This window comes from Vicia villosa, unplaced genomic scaffold, assembly GCF_029867415.1.
Source record: "Vicia villosa cultivar HV-30 ecotype Madison, WI unplaced genomic scaffold, Vvil1.0 ctg.001626F_1_1, whole genome shotgun sequence".
NCBI classification, from domain to species: Eukaryota; Viridiplantae; Streptophyta; class Magnoliopsida; order Fabales; family Fabaceae; genus Vicia; species Vicia villosa.
Genome location: NW_026705677.1, coordinates 378,615 through 402,825, shown reverse-complemented (window position 1 = coordinate 402,825; position 24,211 = coordinate 378,615). Strand labels below are relative to the sequence as shown.

Below are 24,211 nucleotides of genomic sequence, written 5' to 3'. Positions count from 1 at the left end.
AGATGTCAAGACTGCCCCTATGCCATGCCCTAACGCATTTGAGGCCCCATCGAACGTGAGGGTCCACACCAATCCTGGTTCGGGTCCTTCATCGGGCCCAAGTATTTCGTAGTCTCTTACCAGCATAATGTCCTCATCAGGGAAGTCAAATTTCATAGACTGATACTCTTCAATGGGCTGATGAGCTAGATGTTCTGCCAGTACACTCCCTTTTATTGCTTTTTGGGTGACGTATTGAATGTCATATTCCGACAATAGCATTTGCCATCTAGCGATTCTTCCTGTGAGAGCCTGTTTCTCGAACACGTATTTCAAAGGATCCATCCTCGATATTAACCATGTGGAATGGTTCAGCATATATTGCCTTAGACGTTTGGAGGCCCATGCTAGGGCGCAACATGTCTTTTCCAACGGTGAATATCGGGACTCGTAATCGGTGAATTTCTTGCTAAGATAGTAAATAGCGTGCTCTTTCCTCCCTGTTTCGTCCTGCTGCCCCAGTACGCATCCCATGGACCTGTCGAGGACAGTGAGGTACATGATCAATGACCTCCCCGACACCGGGGGTACGAGTATTGGTGGTTCTTGTAAGTAACGTTTTATGGTTTCGAAAGCTACTTGACAATCGTCATTCCATTTGATTGGTTGATCTTTTCTTAGTAGCTTGAATATGGGTTCACACGTAGCAGTTAAATGTGAGATGAACCTTGAGATATAGTTCAAGCGCCCTAAGAAACCACGAACCTCTTTTTCTGTCCTCGGGACGGGCATTTCTTGTATGGCTTTTACTTTGTCAGGATCTACCTCTATGCCTCGTTGGCTCACTATGAATCCCAGCAACTTTCCCGATCTTACGCCAAATGTACACTTGTTCGGGTTCAACCTTAGTTTGAACTTCTTCAAGCGTTCAAACAACTTTTGCAAGTGTGTGAGATGCTCCTCTTCAGTATAGGACTTAGCGATCATGTCATCTACATATACCTCAACTTCCTTGTGTATCATATCATGGAACAGTGTGACCATAGCTCTTTGATATGTTGCCCCAGCGTTTCGCAATCCAAAAGGCATTACCTTGTAACAGAAAGTACCCCAGGATGTCATGAAGGTGGTCTTCTCCATGTCTTCGGGAGCCATTTTAATCTGATTATACCCCGAGAATCCGTCCATGAATGAAAACACTGAAGCTTGCGCGGTGTTGTCCACCAGTATGTCTATGTGCGGCAGTGGGAAGTCGTCCTTTGGACTTGCCTTATTCAGATCTCTGTAATCAACACACATGCGTACCTTTCCATCTTTCTTAGGTACTGGCACTATATTGGCGATCCATGGCGGATATTCAACTACGGCGAGGAAACCTGCGTCAAACTGCTTGAGTACCTCTTCTCGAATTTTGTTATCCATGTCAGGCCGAACTCTTCTGCGTTTTTGTCTGACAGGTGTACAACCCTCTTTGAGTGGTAGCCTATGCACGACGATGTCTGTATCCAGCCCAGGCATGTCACGGTACGACCAAGCGAATATTTCCACATAGTCATGGAGGAGTTTGACCAGTGTTGCTTTTATGCCCTCGTTCAGTGTTGCCCCAATCTTGATTTCCTTGGGTTCTTTGTCGGTGCCCAAGTTTATGATTTCGATTGCTTCTTGAGGAGGGAGCATGCTTTTGGATTCTCTGTCCATTAGCCTTGACAATTCTTCTGGAAGTTCATCGTCTTCCTCATCCCCTTCCTCAGACTGATCAGCGAGAGCCTCAAATTTATATTGAGTTTCAGCAGTATTATTATCGGTGATGTTAGAAGGTGATCTGCACAAGTTTATGTTTTTATTTTTTTAGTATGCAATTATGATTGTGCTTTTGTTTTATGCAAGAATGTTATTTGTCATTTCGAGAAAGTGAATGCAAGAACGAGACAAAGTTTTCGATACCAAATGCAAACGACAATTTTATTCATAAACTTAACTTTGAAAGTAAATGGGGCCCTTACAAACCAACTCTATGCTTCGGGCGAGGCATGAGCGACATTGTTGTTTTTTTTTTTATAATTGAAAGGGAAATAAAACACACGACAAAAACAAATTACTTTGAAACGTAAACTATCTCCGGTATCTCCAAGCTTGTCCAATTTTGAAGTTGTTCTCCTGGCCTAATCATCCGGATGAAATTGGACGTTCCCTCCATGCTAGATATCATGGATACATGCTCATATCCACCTTTGACAAAACTCTGTGCGATCGGAGGGAATCGTTGCTCTTCCTTTGCAGCCTTCTTTGTACTTCTGGAATTTTGCCCCAGCCTTCCATCTTTGTGTCTTGCAGGTCTCTCCAGGATGTTACCGCCCTTCGCGTTTTCTCAATTGGCAGTGTGACAGCAGTGGCAATCTCTAGTGCTTGGAACGAAGTCTCTAATGCTTTTTCCCCAGCCTCAATGTATCGGTATGAGTCTAGATTGCTGACAAATATGTCCTCCTCCCCACTGACGGTTACTATAGAGTTTCCATCCACAAATTTCACCTTTTGATGCAGGGTAGAGGTAACTGCCCCAGCAGCATGGATCCAAGGGCGTCCCAATAAACATGTATAGGCAGGCTCAATCTCCATCACTTGGAAATTGATGCAGAAAGTGTGAGGGCCTATTACCACAGGGAGGTCCACCTCTCCAAACACCGGGCTTTGTGACCCATCAAAGGCTTTGACCACCAGACGGCTTGGTCTTATTACCAGTCCTTCCAAATCTATCTTGTCTAAGGTGGCCTTTGGCATCACATTTAATGACGACCCTGTGTCGATCAGCACTCTAGACAGATGAGCTTTCCCACATTGTATGGAGATATGCAGGGCTTTGTTATGCTCTTTCCCTTGTGAGGGCAACTCGTGTTCACTGAAGCTTAAGCATGCCCCAGCAGTAAGATTAGCCACCATTCCATCAAATTGATTTACAGTGATGTCTTTGGTTACATGGGCAGCACTCAAGATCTTCATCAGGGTGTCTCGATGTTTTTCTGAATGAATTAACAGCGAGAGGAGTGATATCCTGGATGGAGTTTGGTGCAACTGATCCACTACCTTATAATCACTTTTCTTGATTAATGCCAAGAATTCTTCGGCATCTTTGTTAGTGATCTCCTTGTCTATGGGTGTGCTTCTTTCAATAGGGACCACATTATCTTGATCATTTGCTTGTGCTGAATTCTCCTTTGATTTTGCAGTATTGAATATGCGACCGCTACGAGTCATACCCCCAGGCCCGACGATGTTTGTCACATCGGTACTAGCATTAGACTCATATTCCCACGGGACTGCTTTCATCTTGTCCACAGGGTATGGATCCCTGACTGGGATAATCCTAGTATGTACTTGTGCGGGTATCAGCAGTGTGGCTTTGGCGCAAGGGATGATCAATGTCTTCCTTGCCCCTTGCCTTGGTATCATTAATGGTTCATTCCTGTCCAGCATGGCCACATACTCTTCCTCAGGATATTCTTTAAACTGAACTACCCCTTGATTCACAAGTTTTTGCAAGGTTTTCTTAAAGGTTTCGTTATGTTCGAGGACGAACCCCTTTGCAAGTAGATACCTCTTAAGGGCATCTATGGGGGAGCTCCGTTGTTGAACAAACTCTTGCTCGGTGACTACCTCTATTGCATTGATTGCGCCATCATGGCGGGGCATAGGGTTTGTCTTCACATTAGGTTTGTCAAAAGCAATTGCTCCTGACTCTATCAGGTCCTGAACCTTGTGCCTAAAGGCCCAACATTTTTCCAATGTATGCCCCGGAGAATTGGCGTGAAATTCACACCTCTCATTAGCTTTGAAGTTGCGCATAGTCTTTCCGAGAATCGGAGGTGGCATAGGCCTGAGTTCCACTAACTGCTCATTTAATAGATACTTCAGTATCTCACTTTTAGAAGTGGGCAAAGGGTCGAACTTCCTCGGGGGGCCTTGGAATCTTTGTTGAGGTGGGTATGTCATGGGAGGTCTAAACTCTTGGTGCACTACTGCATTGGTCTCCCCTTCCTTCTTTTTAGCGAAGGTTGAGGTGGGCCTCTTAGAGTGATAAGAGTTAGATGAAGCTCCTTGTATCTTCCCATCCTTGATTCCGTCCTCAATTCTTTCTCCGATAACCACTAGATCTGAAAATCCCGAGGATACGCTTCCAATCATTTTATCGTAATATGGTCCTTGCAGAGTTCTCATAAACATGTCAACCAGCTCTTTTTCCAATAGTGGAGGTTGGACTTGAGACTCCAGTTCTCGCCATCTTTGGGCGTATTCCTTGAATGACTCTTCCTTTTTCTGGGACAAGTTCTGCAGTTGCATCCGATTGGGTGCCATGTCCATATTGTACTTGTATTGCTTTAGGAATGTATTAGCAAGTTCGTTCCAGCTTCGGATATGTGTCTTTTCCAACTGCATATACCATTCAACAGATGCCCCACTCAGGCTGTCTTGGAAGAAATGCATCATTAGCTTTTGATCACTGGCGTAAGCAGCCATCTTCCTGACATACATGCGCAGATGACTTCTAGGACATGTAAGTCCCTTGTATTTCTCAAAGTTAGGTATCTTGAACTTATGAGGAATAGTCAAATCCGGCACCAAGCTCATTTCGTAGGTATCCACATCAAAGACATCGTATCCTTCTACTGCCTTCAGCCTTTCTTCCAGCGCCTTGATTTGTCCGTTATTTCTAGCGCTCTCTTCAGAATCAGCTTGGGTTTGCTTATGTTGGGACTCCTGATTCGGCTCGTCTACCTCCCCATATTGTAAATCCACATAATCCTCATCCTTAGGTGGATTGTTAGCAGGGATGCGAACAGTGCGAGGCGCCCCCTCTTTCTGAGTAGCGGGAATGAATCCTTCATGGGAGGCTTCTCCCTCTTCATGGGTTTTGGTAACCCTCTTTGATGAGTGGGTGTTTGACTTATGAGGGTCAAAGCCTCGAACATATCCTAACAGTGGATTGCCATCGTTTGGCGTCTCCTCATACCGATTCCGAGCTTCCCTCGCTCTTTCCTGCTCATCCTTAATGTCCTTCATGAAGCTCAACATTTGAGCCATTCCTCCCTTAATCTCATCCACAGTACCTTTCAGCTGGGTTACTTCTTCGCGAAGGGCGGCTTGGTTCTGCTCTAGTTGTTCCATCGCTTTCTTCTTCTGAGCTCGGGTTTGGTACACAGGAATGGTTGCTGGATTGTATTTTCCAATGGTGTGACTGGAGATAAAGATAGTTTTTTTTTAATGCTTTGTAATTAAATATGACATGCATGATATGAATGTTATGCTTATGCTATGCTCGTGTCTTATCCACATTATTATAGTAAATATACATTTTCTCTTTTTTTTATTCTTTTTCTTCTTTTTTTTCTTCTTTTTTTTCGCATATATTTATTTGGTGAATATTGTAGGAACAATAAGTAAATGCAAAAAATAAACTCACTTTATTAATTGAAAGGAAGTACCACTTCATTGTTGGTTTACAAAAAGGAAAGGGAAACTGAAATTAAAATACTCAAAATAAATTAAATTAAAAGTACTTGAAATAAAAACAACAAGGAAACAACATAAAGCTAAGAACGCCTTTGGATGTCTTCTTGGAACTTGTCCACCATATCTCTACAAAGCTTCATGAACTCTTTGACTACTTCGGGAAGGATGATAGGAGATGATTCTGCTTTTGCCAAACTCTTTGGAATATCTTGAATTAAATCATTACACAAGAAGACTAGCTTATCATAATCATCGCGACATTTCTCATAGTCTTCAAGCATCTTAGGAACCATGCTCACATGCTCACTTGCCGTAGAAACAATTGTGTAGAGTCTTTTCCAATAGTCTCTTTCGTTCAAGGCTGCCTCGTGTATCTCTTTTTCTCTCATGAACACTTCCCGAAGTGATACCATGGCTTGATATGCTCTATTATACTCACCGGTGCGCTGTAAAAGTGCTTCTTCCGTGACTAGTCTCCTTGCGCGCTCTTGTTGTTCAGAATTGCGAGCTTCTTGAAGATCATATTTGAGGTTCCTTATTTCCTCTTCTTGATCCTTAGTTCTATCAGTTAATTCAAAGACTACAGCTTCTAGATTTTTCTCGGATTCCGCTTTGTCATGGGAAGCCTTCTCATAACGCCTTCTCCACCTTGCAATTTCCGCATTAGCTTGCTCCAACCTCTCATCATGAGCCTCTAAATTAAAATTAGCACTTAAATACCCTTCAGTTGCACGCTTCCTTTTACTCCTTTGTCTATCATTCTCTTCCTTCATTGCTTGAAGTTCTTGGTTCTTATCCTTAAGGTCGAAGCGTAGTTGGCTCCTTTCGTTGGTAAGTTGATGCAAATCAAGTTCTAATTTCTCTTTTTCCTTTTGGGATGCCTCTAGGGCAGCCTTGATCCCTTCTATCTCTTCGATGGATAGAGGAACAGGATTAGGAGAATCAGGCTTGTATGTGGGATCCACAACAAAAGGAAGCAAAATCTTTCCAACTCTTTCTTGAACCCATGCGGTATAAGGTGCTTTTGCAATTGCATTCTTTGGCCCAAAATATTTTCTTTGAACCTGACTCCAAGCTTGGATTACTCTTTTCAATGTTCTTGGTTCACCTTTCCCATTGTCATGCAAGATCAATTTTTCTATTTGTTGCTCGGAAGGTTCATTATCCATAGAATGACCTAATTGACGCAGTGCTAAAGCAGGATTATAATTAATACAACCAAGAGTCCCCATTAATGGCACATTGTTGAAATCTCCACATTTGTAAATAATCTTATCAGAATTTAATTTCTTTGCATGCCATAGGATAGAATCCGCTTTGAGAGCCCTCAATTTTTTAGACCAATCGTTTCTAGTCAATTCTTTGATAAAGCAACTAGATTTGTAGAGATGAGAAGTCAACCAAGAATATAGCCAGTGAACACAACAAAATAACATTCCTTTCTTCTTTTCATACTTTGTATGGATAGCATAGTAAATATTAGCGAGGATTGTCGGAGTAGGATCCTTTCCATAAACTTTAAAGGAAGTGAAAGCATGAATGGCAGCGGGATCTACATAATCAACATTTTTTGGCAATAAGACAACTCCAAAAATCAAAAGAGCTAATAAATGTCCACAAATGTCCCATTGTTTCTTTTGAGCATACATTAAAGCTTGATTTTCTAAGTAAGATCTCTTGATCCCATGCACATCTCCATCAGTTTTGTAGTTAGTCTTCAATTCCGCATCGGATACTCCCAAAGCCTTTGCTAAATCTGAAAAATCAACTTCTTTACCTACACCAGTATAGAATTCCTTTTTAATTTTTGAGAATCCCAACACAGCATCCATCTCTTCCAAAGTGGGAGCCAACTGGAAATCCTGAAAAGTGAAACATCTAAGCGGCGGATCATAGAATTGAACCAATGCGGTAATAGCTTCCTCTTGTACTTTCACCCTTAACAAGTCCAAAATATTCCCATAGCGGATTACAAACTTATCCAAAGCACTTGATGGTAATTTTTCCTTGATTATTTTCAGCTTCTTGATATCCGGAGTGGAAACGGAAAAGTGAACAATGGTCTTCTTGGTACTCATCCTTCCTACACATTCACCAAATAGAATATATTTTTACATTTATATTACATATTTTTTTATTTACTATTTTTGTGTGGATAAAACATGATGAGGATGCAAATGAGAGATGATGCATGCAAATACACAAAAAGAAAAAAAAAATCATAGCAACAAAAAAAAAATATAAAACATATATAACATAATATTTCAAGAAACCCAGGTTCATAGGTTCGACGTAGGGGGCTCTAGGGAGCCAACCTTTTATGGCGGGTTCTAGAAGGTCTCATGGGGTCATTCGTAGCCTCCGAGACTCTTTGTCTCTTCGGATTTTAAAACGACTCATTTTATCCATGAGGTTCGAATTTTTGGGGTAGGTTCTCGGAGAGATCAGCCAAGTATCCAGTCCAGCCCTCAACAAAGTCAAGCCTCGTTTTGGAACTTTCCGAACACTCAACCCACTCCGAGTGGAGTTATCAGTGAGATTCGTAGGAGATTCGTACTCCCCTATTGATCTCAAAGTTAACTCCCACACTTAGGGTTTAACATAACATAAAACAGCAATGCATATAATAATTAAACATTTCAAGGCAGAACAAATAAACAAAAAAAAAACAAAACAAAATAAATAATAAAAAAAATACATTAATATTCATTAAAAGATGAACCTCCCCCAAACCCTAAAAAATGGCATGTTTGCCAAACCCTAAAACGCGCCACAAACCCTAAACCATAAACCACGAGCCATAAACCTAAACCCACTCAAGCCTTAGGAGCATAATAATTAACCTAATAGTGTTGTCCCCAGCAGAGTCGCCAGCTGTAGCAACCTGCCTAAAAATTTCAGCTTTCGAGTCGCCACCAATTCTGAAGGGCGAATAGGAAACCCTACGCAGATAAGAGATTGAGGGTAAGTTATTATAATCAGGCTGAGGGAAGGTGTTAGGCACCCTCAGCCCTTTCCTAAAGGCTAATGTTCAAAGATTAGGGTTGCATGGCAGGATTTGTAAAGAAATGTGGCAAATAGAATTTTAATGACATGATTGAGATTTTGAAGAGGGGGACTCGCCTTGTTGCCAAGTGCCTACGTACCTCCTTAGGGAGGATCAGAGTCTACGTAGTTCGGGAAGAGTTGTACGCCATTTAGAGTTTGAATTTGATTTGATATGGTTTTTTAGAGGCTTTTTGAATGGCCTATCGTAGTTTGATAATTTGTAATTTTGGAGGGATTTGAGAATTATTTGAAGGTGTGGGCGTACAACCCTGATTTGGCACTATTAACCGCGATAATCGATTGATTCAATTATTATAGTTAAAAGGTTTGAAATTTGCATCACCACCAATTTTAATCGATTGGTTCGATTATCACTAATGATGAATTAAGGTATTTTATTTAATAATTTTATAGAATTCTTATATGCATTATTACCCCTCGTAATCAATTGATTTGATTAAAAAGAATAACAAATTAAATCGAAGGGAGGACGGTTAATCATCACAATTAATAAAATAATTGCAACCATTTAACCAAATAATAGAAACCAAATTTTATTTAATTAAATAACATTTTAATTAAAAATATTGTTAACCATAGCGATTAATCGATTTAATCGGCACGAATAACAAATTATAATTTTCAATAATAATATCATATATCTTTTTTATTTACAAAATAAAATTATTTTACATAATTAATTATATAAAAAGAATTAATAAAAATCAATTATATTAATTAAATTGAATTAGTTAATTAAGTTTTGATTATATGTGGCTATTATTAAGGTGTATGGTATGGGTGATGAACCAGGAGCGTTGGATCTGATTGGGGGCAGGATCAAGGGAAGGCACCTGAGGGCGCATGGTGAGGGTTTGAAGCTAAGACACATAGGATCAGGAATTGGAATATTTAGAAAAATAAATGTTGGAGGGGAGGCTCGAACCTGCGACCTCACCCTCCCATGTACGCTTGGAAACCAACTCAGCCAGACACCACTTGCGTTATGGAAACGCACCCCTCAAACTATATACAAAACGCAGTAAATGAAAGTAAAACGCGCGCGCGAATTCAAACTGCCCAGTGGCACGCGGACACCTCATCATCGTCCCCAACCCCACCTGAGAATCCCAGCAAAAACCAGCTACGACTTTGCTACGATTTTTCCGTAGCAAATCAAGAACACCAAAATAGCGAATAGGGCATACGTTCAAAGAAATCTGGCGCGACCCCCTAGTTCTCTTCGTCTAAACCCCGCGAGCTCAATTATGCATTCAATTTGGCTTAATTTTAACCCTAATTAAAAACCCTAAATTGAAACCCTAAAAACTCAAAACGGCGTTAATGGCGAAACATGAATAAGACACCCAAATTCCAAATAATTGATTCAGCAACGATCAGAACAACAAGGCAAACTCAAATATGCATTCAAACTTCAATGTAAGTGCATGAAACATTCAGATCGAACGAATTTTTAGAATGACATACCTGAGTTAAATGGAGAAAGTTCTGGGGGTGTTGAAGTCGTGCGAGTATCCAGACACGTTCTAAACCTTCCAATGAAGCTTTTGCAACCTTCAAATTGGATTGAAACGCCCTAATTCTCTGAAACGAGTTTTCAATTTCTTTGAGTGTTCTTGAGTTTTTGTGACTATGCCTCTGCTCCGAAAATTCTCCCCTAATCCTATGCTCTGACTTCTCTACTTATAGGAGGATTAAATTAGGTCAAAGAAAGAAGCCCAAAGTCCTTGAATCCAATTTTGCAAGTTTGTAGAAATTGATTTTATTTTTTGTATATAATCTTTCTATTTTGGTCACAATTTTGTATCAATCTTTTCTATTTGATTTGAGCACGAAAATCATACCATATTTTGCCATTAATGATGATTGGAAATCAGCAAAATATATTTTCTACCAAAATATTTGATTTCTTACTTATTTAAATCATTACAATCAATTTTAAATGAAATAAAATTGTGTAAAAAATCAAATAAAGTGATAGAATTCGTGGCACATGTCTTGGATAACTTATGGGCCAAGTTCAAATCATAAAAGTATGGGCCTATTTGTAAAAAATCCAATTTGAACCTCCTTTTTTCACATTTGGTCCTCCAAAATCACCCAACTTTGATCGAGCATATCTCATTCAATTTTTAAGCTATGAGGGAGTTCTAATACTTTTTGGAAACCTCAAAGTGTCCTCTACAAGCCACTTTGGAACATATTTTTCATTTGGAGCTTTTATCTTGATCATATCTTCTTCAACAAAAAACTGCTTTTGAAGGATGCCTGAAAATGACCTGTAATCTTTTGCACTGTACCTCTCAAATGAAGCATTTCTAGCCCCAGCTTGTGAGAGACAAAGTTGTAGAGAATCCAATTTCCTTCAAAATAGGCTTTGAGTGGGGAATTTTTGATGCTCCAGGTGAAAGTTATGCCCAGTCAAAGTTGGGTTGACTTTCTCCTAAAGAAACCCTAATTTGAACCTTTTACATTTGTTCATCTCTGAGTTTCTATTAATGGAATCATGATCAAGCTTTGATCAAATGATGGATATACATCCCTGTACTTGTTGTGTGACCAATTATTGGGAGTTTGGATCATGCCTTGACTTTGGATTTGAATCAGTTGATTGTAGATCCTGGGACTGTTTGAGCAGGTAACCTTTGGAGTGATGCTTTGACTTTTGCCATGGGGTTAAATTAGATCACTATAAACCACCCACCCTTGATTAGGAGCCTTATCTTATTGATCCCTCTTAGAGGAATCTCAAACCCTAGCCTTAAGAGGCTCTTGACTAGGAGTGTTGCTTGAATGGAACCCTAGTCTTTGAATCTTTGTAAGTGAAGTAGATGGGGCAAATTTTGGGGTATGACACACATGCCACTGTCTCAAGCTTTGCAGTACCTGCTCGGTCAGAATTTGATAACTCTGCTACCTCCGTACTCCGCTCCAGCTAACCCTGCTCCTGGGTACAAGCAACATGCTAGGTGCGCCTATCATTCAGATAGTCCTGGTCATGATACAGAGGATTATGGGCCGTAGAAGCACAAGATTCAAGATCTAATTGAAGAAGGGCTCATTGAGTTCGAAGAGCCTCGCAAGTCTAATGCTATAAGTGGCTAGAAGGAGGGTTTCTTAGATCATTAGTTTTTGTTTTCATTTGCAATTTCCTTTCAGTTTGTTTAAACATTGGTTTGCGGTATACGCTATGTACTTTACAATAATCATTAATGCATTGCTTACGTTTGTCTTGGTTTATTCCTAGTGTTTTCACTATATTCAAAACTGTGTTTTTACTTGGTTTTATTATTTGTGATATTCAACTTTTGTTCAAAGATGTGTACCTTTAGAGGGAGAATGACGAAAACGATACCACAATCTCATACAGTACGCTTTCGAACAGACCGTGTTGACGATGTACAGGCATTGTTTCAATTCCAATACAGTGGAAATATAAGGATGTTAATCCCTCGTCAACCCCTTCGAGCCTAAGAAGTAGGAGTTTTCCTTCATATACAAAATAAAAACCCTCAAAATATAACCTGGGGTAGGGTAGCTGTTCAGTTAACTTGATTATCCCAAATTGTTCCTTTGAATATAATCACTGATGGTTCTCCGTCATAATTAAACCTGGCAGTCAATGTCCGTAAAGAAAAAGAAAAAAACACAATGCAAGGCCTGCCAAGTCAAAACCTATTAAGGAGGCTCAGGCGAAATGGGGGGGCATCCCGCTGACTGTAATTTTAAATAAGTAGTTCAGGCAAAAATTAGGGATAATAAAGTGAAAAAAGAAGTCACTACATGCCCTCGACAAAAGGAAGATATTACAAAAAAAAAGGAGGATGACTGCCTTTGCAGATAAACCTTTGGTTTTTGAACCATCATAAATGTCGATGTTATAATTCCCAAAGTCTTTTGGAGCGTAAATGCATAGTTAACTGAGTGTAGGACTGGAGAACGTCACGAAGATTGGGGTGGGTACAAATGAACTTTGAGCCATTATCCTTTGTTTCTTAAAACCGTGAACCAGGCCACGTTACAACCCTTAAAAGTCCTAACTGAAACATGGTTAGTTCGAAAGCATACCGTTACAAAAAGGTATCCCGACTCCTTAAGGTCTACTATAACTCTTGAGTTGATATCACTTTCTTACAAAAAAACAAAAAAAACTTTGTTTTACTCAAAAAAAATTGTTTTTTAAGCTTTCAAGACAGACATATGCATTCGCATCTTATGAGTTTCATCGTAAAGCACACTGGTCTATATAGATTCCAATGTTTTAACATCAGGGAGAAGTTGCGTGGGGCATGGCTAATGGCTAAAAACCTACTGACAGGCGAGATAACTTTAAAAGCATATCAAAGAAGAAATATCTCTTACGCCTGACTCGGATGGCTATTGTATACACAGGGCATAACCCGTTGTTGTCCTATCAATCTGGGGCAATCTAATCAAGATCCATGGGATCTCTCAAGGACTCTGAATAGCCCATGGGGCAAGTCCATTACTAGGGGGCACGTTGCAAAAGGTCACTCAGTATCAAATGTTGTCAATACCACTCTCACGTCCTTTCCAGGAACTTCTATAGAACATCTCTCAATTTGTCCATGTGGTCTTCTTTAAGACATGTTCAAATATCTATTACCCTTTCTAGGAGCCCTTTTCAAATAGTCTTCTTTAAGACACATTCTACAAACCTTTCCAGGTGTCTCTCGTCATTTTTCAGAAATCTTTTCAGATAGTCTTCTCTAAGACATATTCCTTTCTAAAAACCTTTTCTAGGTAGTCTTCTGTAAGACGTCTCCTAACTTTTTCAGTCTTCTTTAAGATATTCCTTTTCAGGTAATATTCTCCAAAAAAAAATCCCTTGTCCTTTCCAGGAACCTTTCTAGGTAATCTTCTCAAAGACACCCGTCAATCTTTTCAGACATGTTCAAATTTATCCTATAAATCATGTCAAACTTTGTTTAAGGTACAGTCTTCTTTAGGACGGTCTCCTATCCTTTCTAGGGTAATCTTTTTCAAAATGTCTTTCCCTGAGTTTTGTTAAAAACACCATATTCCTCAAAATAGTCTTTATCCTCTCTGGGATTCTTTGACCCTATTTGCAAACGTGCCTCCCCGAGCTTTGTTTAAAGCACAATCTTTGTTCAAGACAATCTCATATCCTTTCCAGGATCCTCTTCAGGTAATCTCATAGAAGACATCATCTCATTCTGAGTATTCAGCGAATTTCTGTCCATCGGACACGACCAAGACGCATGACTAATTCCGAAAAGCATCTGCTTCACATTCGAATCAATACCTAGCATCAGGGAGATTGGGTTAATCAAAGGCGATCATTGCTAATAAAGATCCCTGAACCAGGTGAACCACATCTAGGGGGTTCTCCTAAACAGGGGCAAAATAGCGAGGATTATAGGGGCATACAATCAAGGGTCCTATTGACTGGGGCATATATTTCAGGAATTCAAATACTGGGGCAGTGCATATCAGGTTTGTGGCATGACAGGGGAGCATTACTGCGTAATTAGCCTTCTTACGCCTGTATTATTTACGACCTACAGTGGGGGTCGTCGTACATACATAATTCTCATTTATTTTGAGAATCTCATTACATGACACATGCATCATAACATTGCATAAATTCAACATTCGCCTTTTCAGGTCACTCCAGAGTCAAAAGGATATCATCATCCAAATACGGTGCAAATACGATCGTTTCAACGATTTAATCTTAACAATTTCGATGCTTTATTCCGAGCCTTTCTTCAAAGGCAATTCAGAAACAATCAAAGATTTTCTTACTTTTCAAGGTAGTCTTCTCCAAGACGCTTATCAACCTTTCTAGGTAGCCTTCGATAAAACCTTTTATCATCGCTAGGAGTCTTTCTATGTCAGTCTTGTTTAAGACATATTTAGGTTAACCTTGTAATTTTGTTTAAAATACTTCGTATCCTTTCTAGGAACCTCTCTAGGTTAGTCTTGTTTAAGACATATCATCTCCCGTCTAAGAGCCTTTCCAGGTCAGTCTTGTTTAAGATGGTTCATATCTTTTTAGAAGCCTTTACAGGTCAATCTTGTTTAAGATGTTTCATATCTTTTTAGAAGCCTCTCTAGGTAATCTTGTTTAAGATATCTCATATCTTTTTAGAAACCTCTCTAGGTAATCTTGTTTAAGACGTCTCATATCTTTTTAGAAGCCTCTCTAGGTAATCTTGTTTAAGAAATTTCATATCTTTTTAGAAGCTTCTCTAGGTAATCTTGTTTAAGATATCTCACATCTTTTTAGAAGCCTCTCTAGGTAATCTTGTTTAAGACGTTTCATATCTTTTTGAAAGCCTCACTGGGTAATCTTGTTCAAGATACTTCATATCTTTTAGGAGCCTTTCTAGGTAGTCTTGTTTAAGACATGTCTCAACTTCTTTAGGAAATATTCTTCAACTATTTATCCAATCTTTTCTAAGACATATCTTGCTCTTTCAAGGTATTTCTCAGTTAGTCTTCTCTAAGACGGTTCTTCCCGAGCTTTGTTTAAAGCCTAATCTCCTTCATATCTGCCAATGATCTGCCCTGTTTAGGAAACCTCTTCAGGTAGTCTTATGTAAGACATTACTTCATCTCTCCTCAAATACAATCCGAACTAGAATTCGCAAATACCTCAAAAGGATTAAACAAATTCAATGGGTGATAAGGAGATAAAACATTGGTGTTATCATACATACATACTTAGGTGCATACACACAACATTTTCATGCATAAGCATTTACACCTGTACATTGTACAAACAACATGATACATATGCATCCACAAAAACAATCTTTTACACAACTGACTGCGAGCCCTCGCTATGTAAGTCTCAGGCTTTAGCAAGACGCTTCTTTCCTCACACACTCGAGCACAGGGTAAATTTAGGGGTCTTCCATTATTTAATAACTCTTCGATTCGAAAAGCGTGAGACCTGCGTATTCTCACGCCATTCAATCCAAGGTAATTAAATAGGGGCAGCTGTCATACCCTAAAATTTACCCGATATAATTTGCATCTGTCCATTTATTACGGGCGTTAAAAATTAGGAGCCATAGGGTTTAATATACCTATTATTAAACTCGCTCTCCTATAAAACTCCCATATAAATTGGTTTAAAATAAGCAGAGTGTGAAAAGCAAATAGTCAAAGACCAATTCATTGTGGCCCATCCATCCCTTTGTTTTATCATCTTTGGACTTTCTATTACTTTTTTATTGAATAAATGTTATTGCTAATTATTGATTTTAGTATTAATATTAATTTAATTATTAATATTTTAATATTAATTTAATTATTATTAGTACTTTAGTCAGTATTAGTATTAATTCAATTGTTATTGATACTTTAGTTAATATTAATATTGTTTTAAATATTATTGCTAATAGGATTATTATTTACTAATTCATCAAATAGTCAACTCGATTTTTATGGTTATTAGATTAGTCAATTAATAAAACTAATTAATTGGGATTCTTGAGTTTGTTTTGTTGCGTTTTGGGCAAAAAAGAAAAAGGAACTGGGCCGTGGATCTTTTGGATCAAACAGGCGGGTCAAACCGACCCGGCCCTGTTCACCTTCTCCCTCCATTCGCAAACCCTAGTTCTCTGCCTGCAGCGGCAGCCGTCTCCTTCCACCAACACCATCATCAATCCAAACCCTAGTTTCTAACAAGCCCAAGTCCGGAAGAATTTTCAGAATCAAATCTTAAGAAGATACGAATCGAATCAAATGTTAACAAAATCAAATATATTCTTGAGCCTTAATATTACAATAAGAATCAATTCATAACAATCCCAAATCCGGATTTACAACAAATATAATCAATTGATTCTGAAAAAATCAAAACTAACCTAATTGAATCAATATAATCTTTCCTAATCTAACTTAGACCCTAGGCTATAAAAGAAAAAGAGAAAGAACAGAGAAGGGTGGGATTTTTTCGTTGAGGAAGAACCCTAAGATTGCTTGTGCGCCGCCGCGGACCTCTTTGAGCTTGGATCTTCTTCATCGCACCTGCAAATCACACACAGAGAGAAGGAGATTAAAGCGAGGGGGAGCTTACACGATCCAGAAATTGAAGAACACAAGGTAACTAGATTCTTGACTTAGCTTAAGGTTATCCCGATTGCATGCTTAGGTATGATTTTGTTTTGGATTTAAGATTAATTGGGAGACAGATTTGGTTCGGTTAGGGTTGATCTATTTGGTTGGGGAAGAATTCTGGGTTTTTGTGGTTGAATATATGAATTTTCCGGTTGACATTCAACCAGAAACTGGGGATTTACGGTGGTTTTAGGGGGCGGCCAACGGTGGGTGGGGGCGTTTTCTGGGTTGAATCCTGAAGGAGAGTGAGAGAACGAGAGAAGGGTGAGAGGATCGGGGGAGAAAAACAAATGAAGAGAGAGAAAAGGAAGGGAAAAATGAACCCTTGGCTCAGAAGTGAGCTCATATAGACGAAGGGGGTAGTCTGGGAGGGAGACGCGTGGCCAAGCTATGGCCGCTCGTTGGTACATCTGGACATGATCCAGTGTGCTTCCTTCCTTGTGCACCCTCGCCTTAGATTGTACGCAGGCCATTAGATTTAGATCTACGGCGTAGATCTCCCCATCTCACTGCAGATTGCGTGCTCTCACCACACACGATCTAAACGGACTAGAAGCTTAATGGGCCAGGCCCTTTGATAATAGCACCCCCCAAATCACTTAACAAACACAAAATATACCCCTTGTAGTTTTTTAAAATAATTTTTAATTAATAAATTTTGTGAAATATTAATTGTCTAAATGATTGTTCTCCCTTGATGATTTAATCCAATTTTCTCCTCGAACCGACTAAATCCATTAGTCGTATTAGACGAGAAATAATTTTTTTTTGGTTAATTTAATAATTTAATTAATTCTTACTAATTCTCTCCTCGACCCGACTAAATCTATTAGTCGCTTTAGACGAGAGATAAAAAATACATAAAATCCAAAACACATTTAATTTGCTGCCCGCGACGATCAATCTATCGATCTAAGTAACCAGCAATGCCCCTTAATCCGTTAGCTATACTGACCAAATCTATTGGTCAACGCATCTAACGGTGCCATATCAAATCAGGGTTGTACGCCCAAGTCTAAAACATTCAAACACTTCAAATCAAACTACGGATTTTTATCCTAGGCAACTCAAAATGCCTTTCAAAACAATTTCAAAACAACTTCAAATACAGTCAAATTCTAATTCAAAGGCGTACAACCTTGTGCCCGAGCTACGTTGACTCTGATTCTCCCTAAGGAGATACGTAGGCACTTGGATAACCAAGGCGAGTCCCCCTTCCTCAAAACCTCAATTCAGTTCAAATCTCATTTTTCGCCCTATTCACTTCCTTTGCTATTAAACCTTAACAATTTAGCCATAAAACCATTGCCTTAGACAGAACCTTAGGAAAGGGTTGAGGGTGCTTAACACCTTCCCTCGACCTGATTATAATAACTTACCCTGAATCTCTAAACTGCGTAGGGTTTCCTATTCGCCCTTCAGAATAGGTGGCGACTCTAAAAGCTTAATTTTTAGGGCAGGTTGCTACAGTGTGACTTCATCATCACCAGCTACTTCATAGTCTTGAAGTCTTGCTAGAAGAATTCGAGTTCTTTAAGGTCTTTGACTTGTAGCATTCACACCTTCTTCGACTTCGACTATGTTGGGAATATTAGCAACTGGTTTGACTTTGACTAGAGTTTTGACAATTTCAACTGGTTTGACTATGTTGGGAATATTAGCAACTGGTTCGACTAGAGTTTTGACAATTTCAACTGGTTTGACTATGTTGGGAATATTAGCAACTGGTTTGACTAGAGTTTTGACAATTTCAACTGGTTTGACTATGTTGGGAATATTAGCAACTGGTTCGACTTCGACTATGTATGCACCAGTCTTATGATATCCTACCAAAATCACAGGTTCGCTCTTATCATCAAGCTTCCTTTTTCCTGCATCAGGAACATGCTTGTAACACGTAGATCCAAACACCTTCAGATGATTCACTGATGGTCGTTTTCCACTCCATACTTTTTCAGGAAACTTCAGATGAATCCCTTAAAGATTTCAAATACTCCACCCTTTCTCTTGATTACATAGATCCACGACTTTCGACTAAACTCATCGACAAACTAAATAGAATATTTGTTTCCGCCAATGGTATATTTTTCAAATGGACCACATACATCTGAGTGTACCACTTTTAGTATGTAGGACGATCTCATTGGCATAGTCAAAGCGAAAGAATTTCTGGATTGGTTTTCGACTAAACAACCTTCACAAAATTTATCACGCATCTCAAGACTTGGAATACCAGTAACTATATCTTGAGTAATCAGTTGATTAAGTGATTGAAAATTCAAATATCCAAACCTTAAATGCCACAACTAACTATCCTTATGGTCGACAACAGTTTGTAGACATTGTACTTCAGTCTAATTGATCATGGTCTTAAACATCATGTTCTTCAAAATTGGAGATTTCAAGACTAAATTGTTCTGGGTGTCGAACAGTTGTCTAACACTTAGCATGTTGCACTTTATTCCAGGTGCATAGATTACATCTTTGATCATAGATTTCCCTCCAGTACTCATTTGAAAAACTATGTTGCCGATACCTTCTGTTTGCAACGAACTATTATTTGTAAGTTTTACCTTGCTCTTCTTCGATTCGTCGAAATATGCCAACCACACCTTTTGACCAGTCATGTGCAACATGATTCGAGAAACCAGATCTTGGATTTGACGTGGTTATCTTCCACTGCAACCATAACCACCATATTTGAATCTTGGCGTGCAAAGTTCGCTCCTTCGTCCTTGCCTTTAGCCGATCCATTGTCTTTCCTGTACCAACAATGTTTAGACAAGTGACCTCACTTTTCACAGTTATAGTGTAGCAACCTGTCCTAAAAATTAAGCTTTAGAGTCTCCACCTATTCTACCAAGGCGAATAGGAAACCTTTACACAATTAAGAGATTCAGGATAAGCTACTATATTCAGGTCGAGGGAAGGTGTTAGGCACCCTCAACCCTTTCCTAAGGGTTACACTATAAGGTTAGGTTTATGGCTAACATAAAGAAAGGTAACAGACAGTTAATAGGGTAAATGGCAAATTATTAAGATTAAAGGTTTGTGATTAAGGAAATAAAAATCGGGAGAAAATGAGATTTATGGGGAAGGGGACTCGCCTTGTTGCCAAGTGCCTACGTACCTCCTTATGGAGAATCAGAGTCAACGTAGTTCGGGGAAGGGTTGTACGCCCTTAGGATTAGAATTTGATTTAATATGGTTTGAAGGCTTTTTGAATGACCTATCGTAGTTTTGAAATGCGAAGTTCGAAGGTATTTTGAATTACCTTATCGTAGATTTGAAAATCGCAGTATTGAAATCTGTAGTTGCGTGGTTTAGTGTTTTGAATGTTTTAAGTTTTGGGCGTACAACCCTGATTTAATATGTTACCGTTAGTTGTGATAATCAATAGGTTTGATTACCATGGCTAACAGATTGAAGAGAGGATTGCTAACCACTATAATCGATAGATTCAATTATCACGAATAGCAAATGTGCGTGTTTTTAATTATTTAATTCATCGTTACCCCTCATAATCGATAGATTCGATTACAAATAATAACGAATTTTTAAGGAGGCAATGCTAATCATCGTAACCAATAGATTTGGTTAAAATCATTTAGCAAAATAAATATTATTTTAATTTGTATCTAATTAATTAGATAATTAATCGATTATTAACCATCGCGAGCGATTGATTCGGTCGAAACGAATAATAAATTGACCCTAATATCTTTGGTCAAATGGCCAGTGGGATTGGGCAAACCCTAATACTCTAATAAGCTTTTCTAGAGTTTTTATGATTTTTTGTAATAAAAAATAATTAAATAAATTAATCGACGTAATCGAGTAATCGGGAATATAATCGGGGAAATAATAATCATAACCTTAATATTAACTTTATAATCCTAATCCTAATTATATTAATTGATTAAATTAAACATATTTAATTAACATTTAATCTAATAACTAAATAAATAATATATAGAAAATAAAAGTATAGAAAACCTGGTTTTGGTTGCATGTGGCGTCTCCTTGATGGTCCATGGTGGAGCTGCAGCCCCTGTACGTTAGATCTGAATCATAGGAGATCCTATGGTGGAGAACTGAGGGTTCATGATAGTGCGCAGTGAGCATATACGCTGGATCCATAGGCAAACGTAACCAAGGAGTTAGTAAAAAATAATTGCCACTCACAGGGTTCGAACCCTGGTGTTTGGGGTAATCTCCATTCAGCTTCACCACCTGTACTAGAAACGTTTTTTGTTTAACGTTTACACGCAACACCATAAATATAGATAAATGAATTTAGTTTAAAAAGAGTCAAAGAAAACGAGAACTGGGTCCCACAACTTAAAACCAAGGCCAATCATCTTTCTCCATTATGCCACGCGGGAAGTCAAACGGTCAACCCTTGGGACTGAGCCGATATCACGCTGCCACGTCTGGACCAACCAGTACACGCGATTCCGGCCACCACCCACGGCGTTCCTCTTCGTCTTCTCCGGCGAGGAGAAATCTAGAGCCTGCGAAATACGAAGAATAAACGAACCAAGAGTACCTTATTACCCTAATTCGAGGGTTGCGATCTCGATGGTGACGTCCTTTTGGCCTGTAGATCGCTGTATCATGCGCTATGACAGAAGAGACAAACACACGGCCAACAATGGCACGGCTCAGTTCTCGCGTGAAAGCTTCCATGTAATGGTCCGGACCTGGTCTATGTCGCCTCATGAACTCATTGGTATTGTTAGTTCAGGTTAATATATCCATGCAAGTGAAATACGAAATCCAAAATAAAAGAGAAAATACCAATCACGATATGCAATGTTCAAGTGTTTTTGGGCATGGTTCTTGGCTTGTTCTCACCCCTTGGATCTTCAGGAAGGGATTTCAATCGTTAGGATGGATTGAACGTGGCCAATGAATGTTCCCTTGCGTGCCCTAATTTTCTCTTATCTTTGGAAGCTTAAAATAGGGTTTCTCTCCCTAATTTTCGTCCTCTCCTCTCCCTGAATTATTTTTAGAATATATATGTCTCTCTTAGGGTTTCTTTTGGGCTTGGATACTAGGTTATCAAGAGAGAAAGAAAATTGATTAAAATCTCATGATTTTTTTTCTATTTTTATCCAATATTTTTCTATCATCAAACCAAACTAATCTCCATGATATTGTGATCAAGATTTCCCTTCAAAAATATATGCAAACATTCCTTAGATATTTTCCCATTATTTATTTATTTTAAATTGAATTTAAATAAATAAATTTCAAAATAAAAGGATAGAAATAATGGGAATCACAAGAATGGAAATATGGGTCTCATGTGAGGTTAGAATCATGTTAGAAATCCAAAATTTAGGCCCATTAGTCAAAATAATCAAACTTGCTCACTTTGCGTCTTATGCATTTCCACAAAATCTCCTAACTTGTACAACTTGTATCTTGCTCAATTTTTGACATATGAAAGTGTTCTTGGAGTTTTTGGAAAGGTTAGAGAGTCCTCTAAATGACCTTTTTTGTTTCATCTCAATTGAAGCTCCCGTGCTCGAGTTATGAGCTTTGACCCAAAAGGTATATTTTATTGACTTTTTGGAGGACCTATAATCTCTTGGATCATATCTCTTGAATGAAGCATTTCTGGCCTTGACTTGTGAGAGACAAAGTTGTAGAGAATCCAATTTCCTTCAAAATAGGCTTTGAGTGAGAAATTTCTGATAAAGTATGAGAGAGTTATGCCCAGTCAAAGTTGAGTTGACTTTTCCTAAAAACCCTAATTTGGACTTTTTGAATTTGTTCATTTCTGAGTTTTTATTAGTGGATCATGATCAACCTTTGATCAAATGGTGGATATAAACTTAAATACTTGATGTTTACCAAAAGTCCGGAGTTATGACCGTACTTTGACCATGATTGACTTTTAGGTCACAATAGTCGACTGTGGATCATCTGAGCCATTGAGTGAGCAATCCTTGGAATTGAACCTTGATCTTTGACATGGAGGTGCCCTGAAACATAATGAACCATGGGAAACTTCATTGGAGACCTTGTTTTGTTAATTTCCTCAGGGAGATACCAAACCCTAGTTTTAGGAGATCCTTGCTTAGGAGAATGCCTTGATGAAACTCCTGAGCTTTGAATAATTGTGAATGGAATAAGATGGGCAAATTTTGGGATCTTTGCAGCGATTGATTCACGTTTCCTGGAAACACGATCTCTAACGTGAAGTCCTTGAAAACTCGATCAAGAACAATAACTGGAAGCTCTGATACCAATTTGTTAGTGCGCGAGGCACTTTTAGTGAGGAGAGAATAAAGGAAATAAGGATTGTATTGTTGAATTGTATAAATAATGATACAGACTATCACTATTTTTATACAATCCTGATTGGGCTTAAGCTTACACAACTTAAATTATATTTGATGTTATTAGATTAGATTATATTTAATATTATATTAATAATATCAATCCCATTAATATTTCAACAAATCTCAATAATATCTCAACAAGTATAACTTATTTGCATCCCCTTATCTTAGAACTAACGAGTTTGGATAAGAAACTTGTCTTTGAATTTTGCACTACGGGAAATTATTAAATTTATACCTTGTTGAACTTAGCCATAACAACCTTCGCACTCTTTAAGTTGTGCTGCAAGATTGTATCTTTAGTCAGATACCATCCCTTGATTTGCGATGTGACCAACTATGAATCATATTTGATCACCCTTTCTCTGCCCCCATTTTGAGAGCTATGTATAGTCCGACAAAGTAAGCCTCACATTCCTCTTTATTATGGGATATACTATTTTTATCGTAGTAAAATTTTAAGTAAGCCTCACATTCCTCTTTATTATGGGATGAATTATTTTTATCGTAGTAAAATTTTATTATAATGTTTTACGACTTAGCTATCAATATTATCTCAATCATACAAATTAATTGGATAATATCTTTAAATTTTAGATATTAGTTACAATATTTTATTTCACAATTTTAATATTCCTGTTAAGAAGTGTAGGTTAGGCCTAACTCATCCCTACAAAACCGGCTTGTAGGGTGAGGATTGCCCCCACTTATAAGGACATGTTCAGACTATATATTGTCCGATGTGGGACTCTTAACACACCCCCTCACGCCCAGGACTAGACAACTGGAGCATGGAAATAAATGGCGGGTGGCCCGATAGCGGAAACCATAGAAGGTGGCCCACCGGATCTTAAACCAGGCTCTGATACCATGTTAAGATGTGTGGGTTAGGCCTAACTCATCCCTACAAAACCGGCTTGTAGGGTGAGGATTTCCCCCACTTATAAGAACATGTTCAGGCTATATATTGTCCGATGTGAGACTCTTAACAATTCCTTTTCAATCTTATGTAAAATGTCCATCCTCACAATCTTAATGGCTATATAATATGAATTACTAATGCATGTCTTGTTCAAAAGTTTTTATTCTATATTAACTACAAAAGTCAGCATATTCTGACGTTTTATTCGAGAGTTTTGAGAAGAGGGAAGGAAAGATTTAAAAAAAAAAGAATCGAGTAAAAAAAATAG

The 24,211-nt window shown here is 38.5% G+C and overlaps 1 protein-coding gene across 1 annotated transcript; it reads right to left on the bottom strand.

The window, feature by feature from the left end:
* Window positions 1–2,331: 2,331 nt before the first annotated feature.
* On the bottom strand, window positions 2,332–5,055 carry LOC131636072 (uncharacterized; the record flags this gene model as incomplete). Its single annotated transcript, XM_058906718.1, has 2 exons — window positions 4,627–5,055; window positions 2,332–3,675 (listed from the first exon to the last, which is right to left on the bottom strand). Coding segments are annotated over exons 1-2 (1,773 nt in total), but the record flags the coding sequence as incomplete, so codon positions are not given.
* Window positions 5,056–24,211: the final 19,156 nt, after the last annotated feature.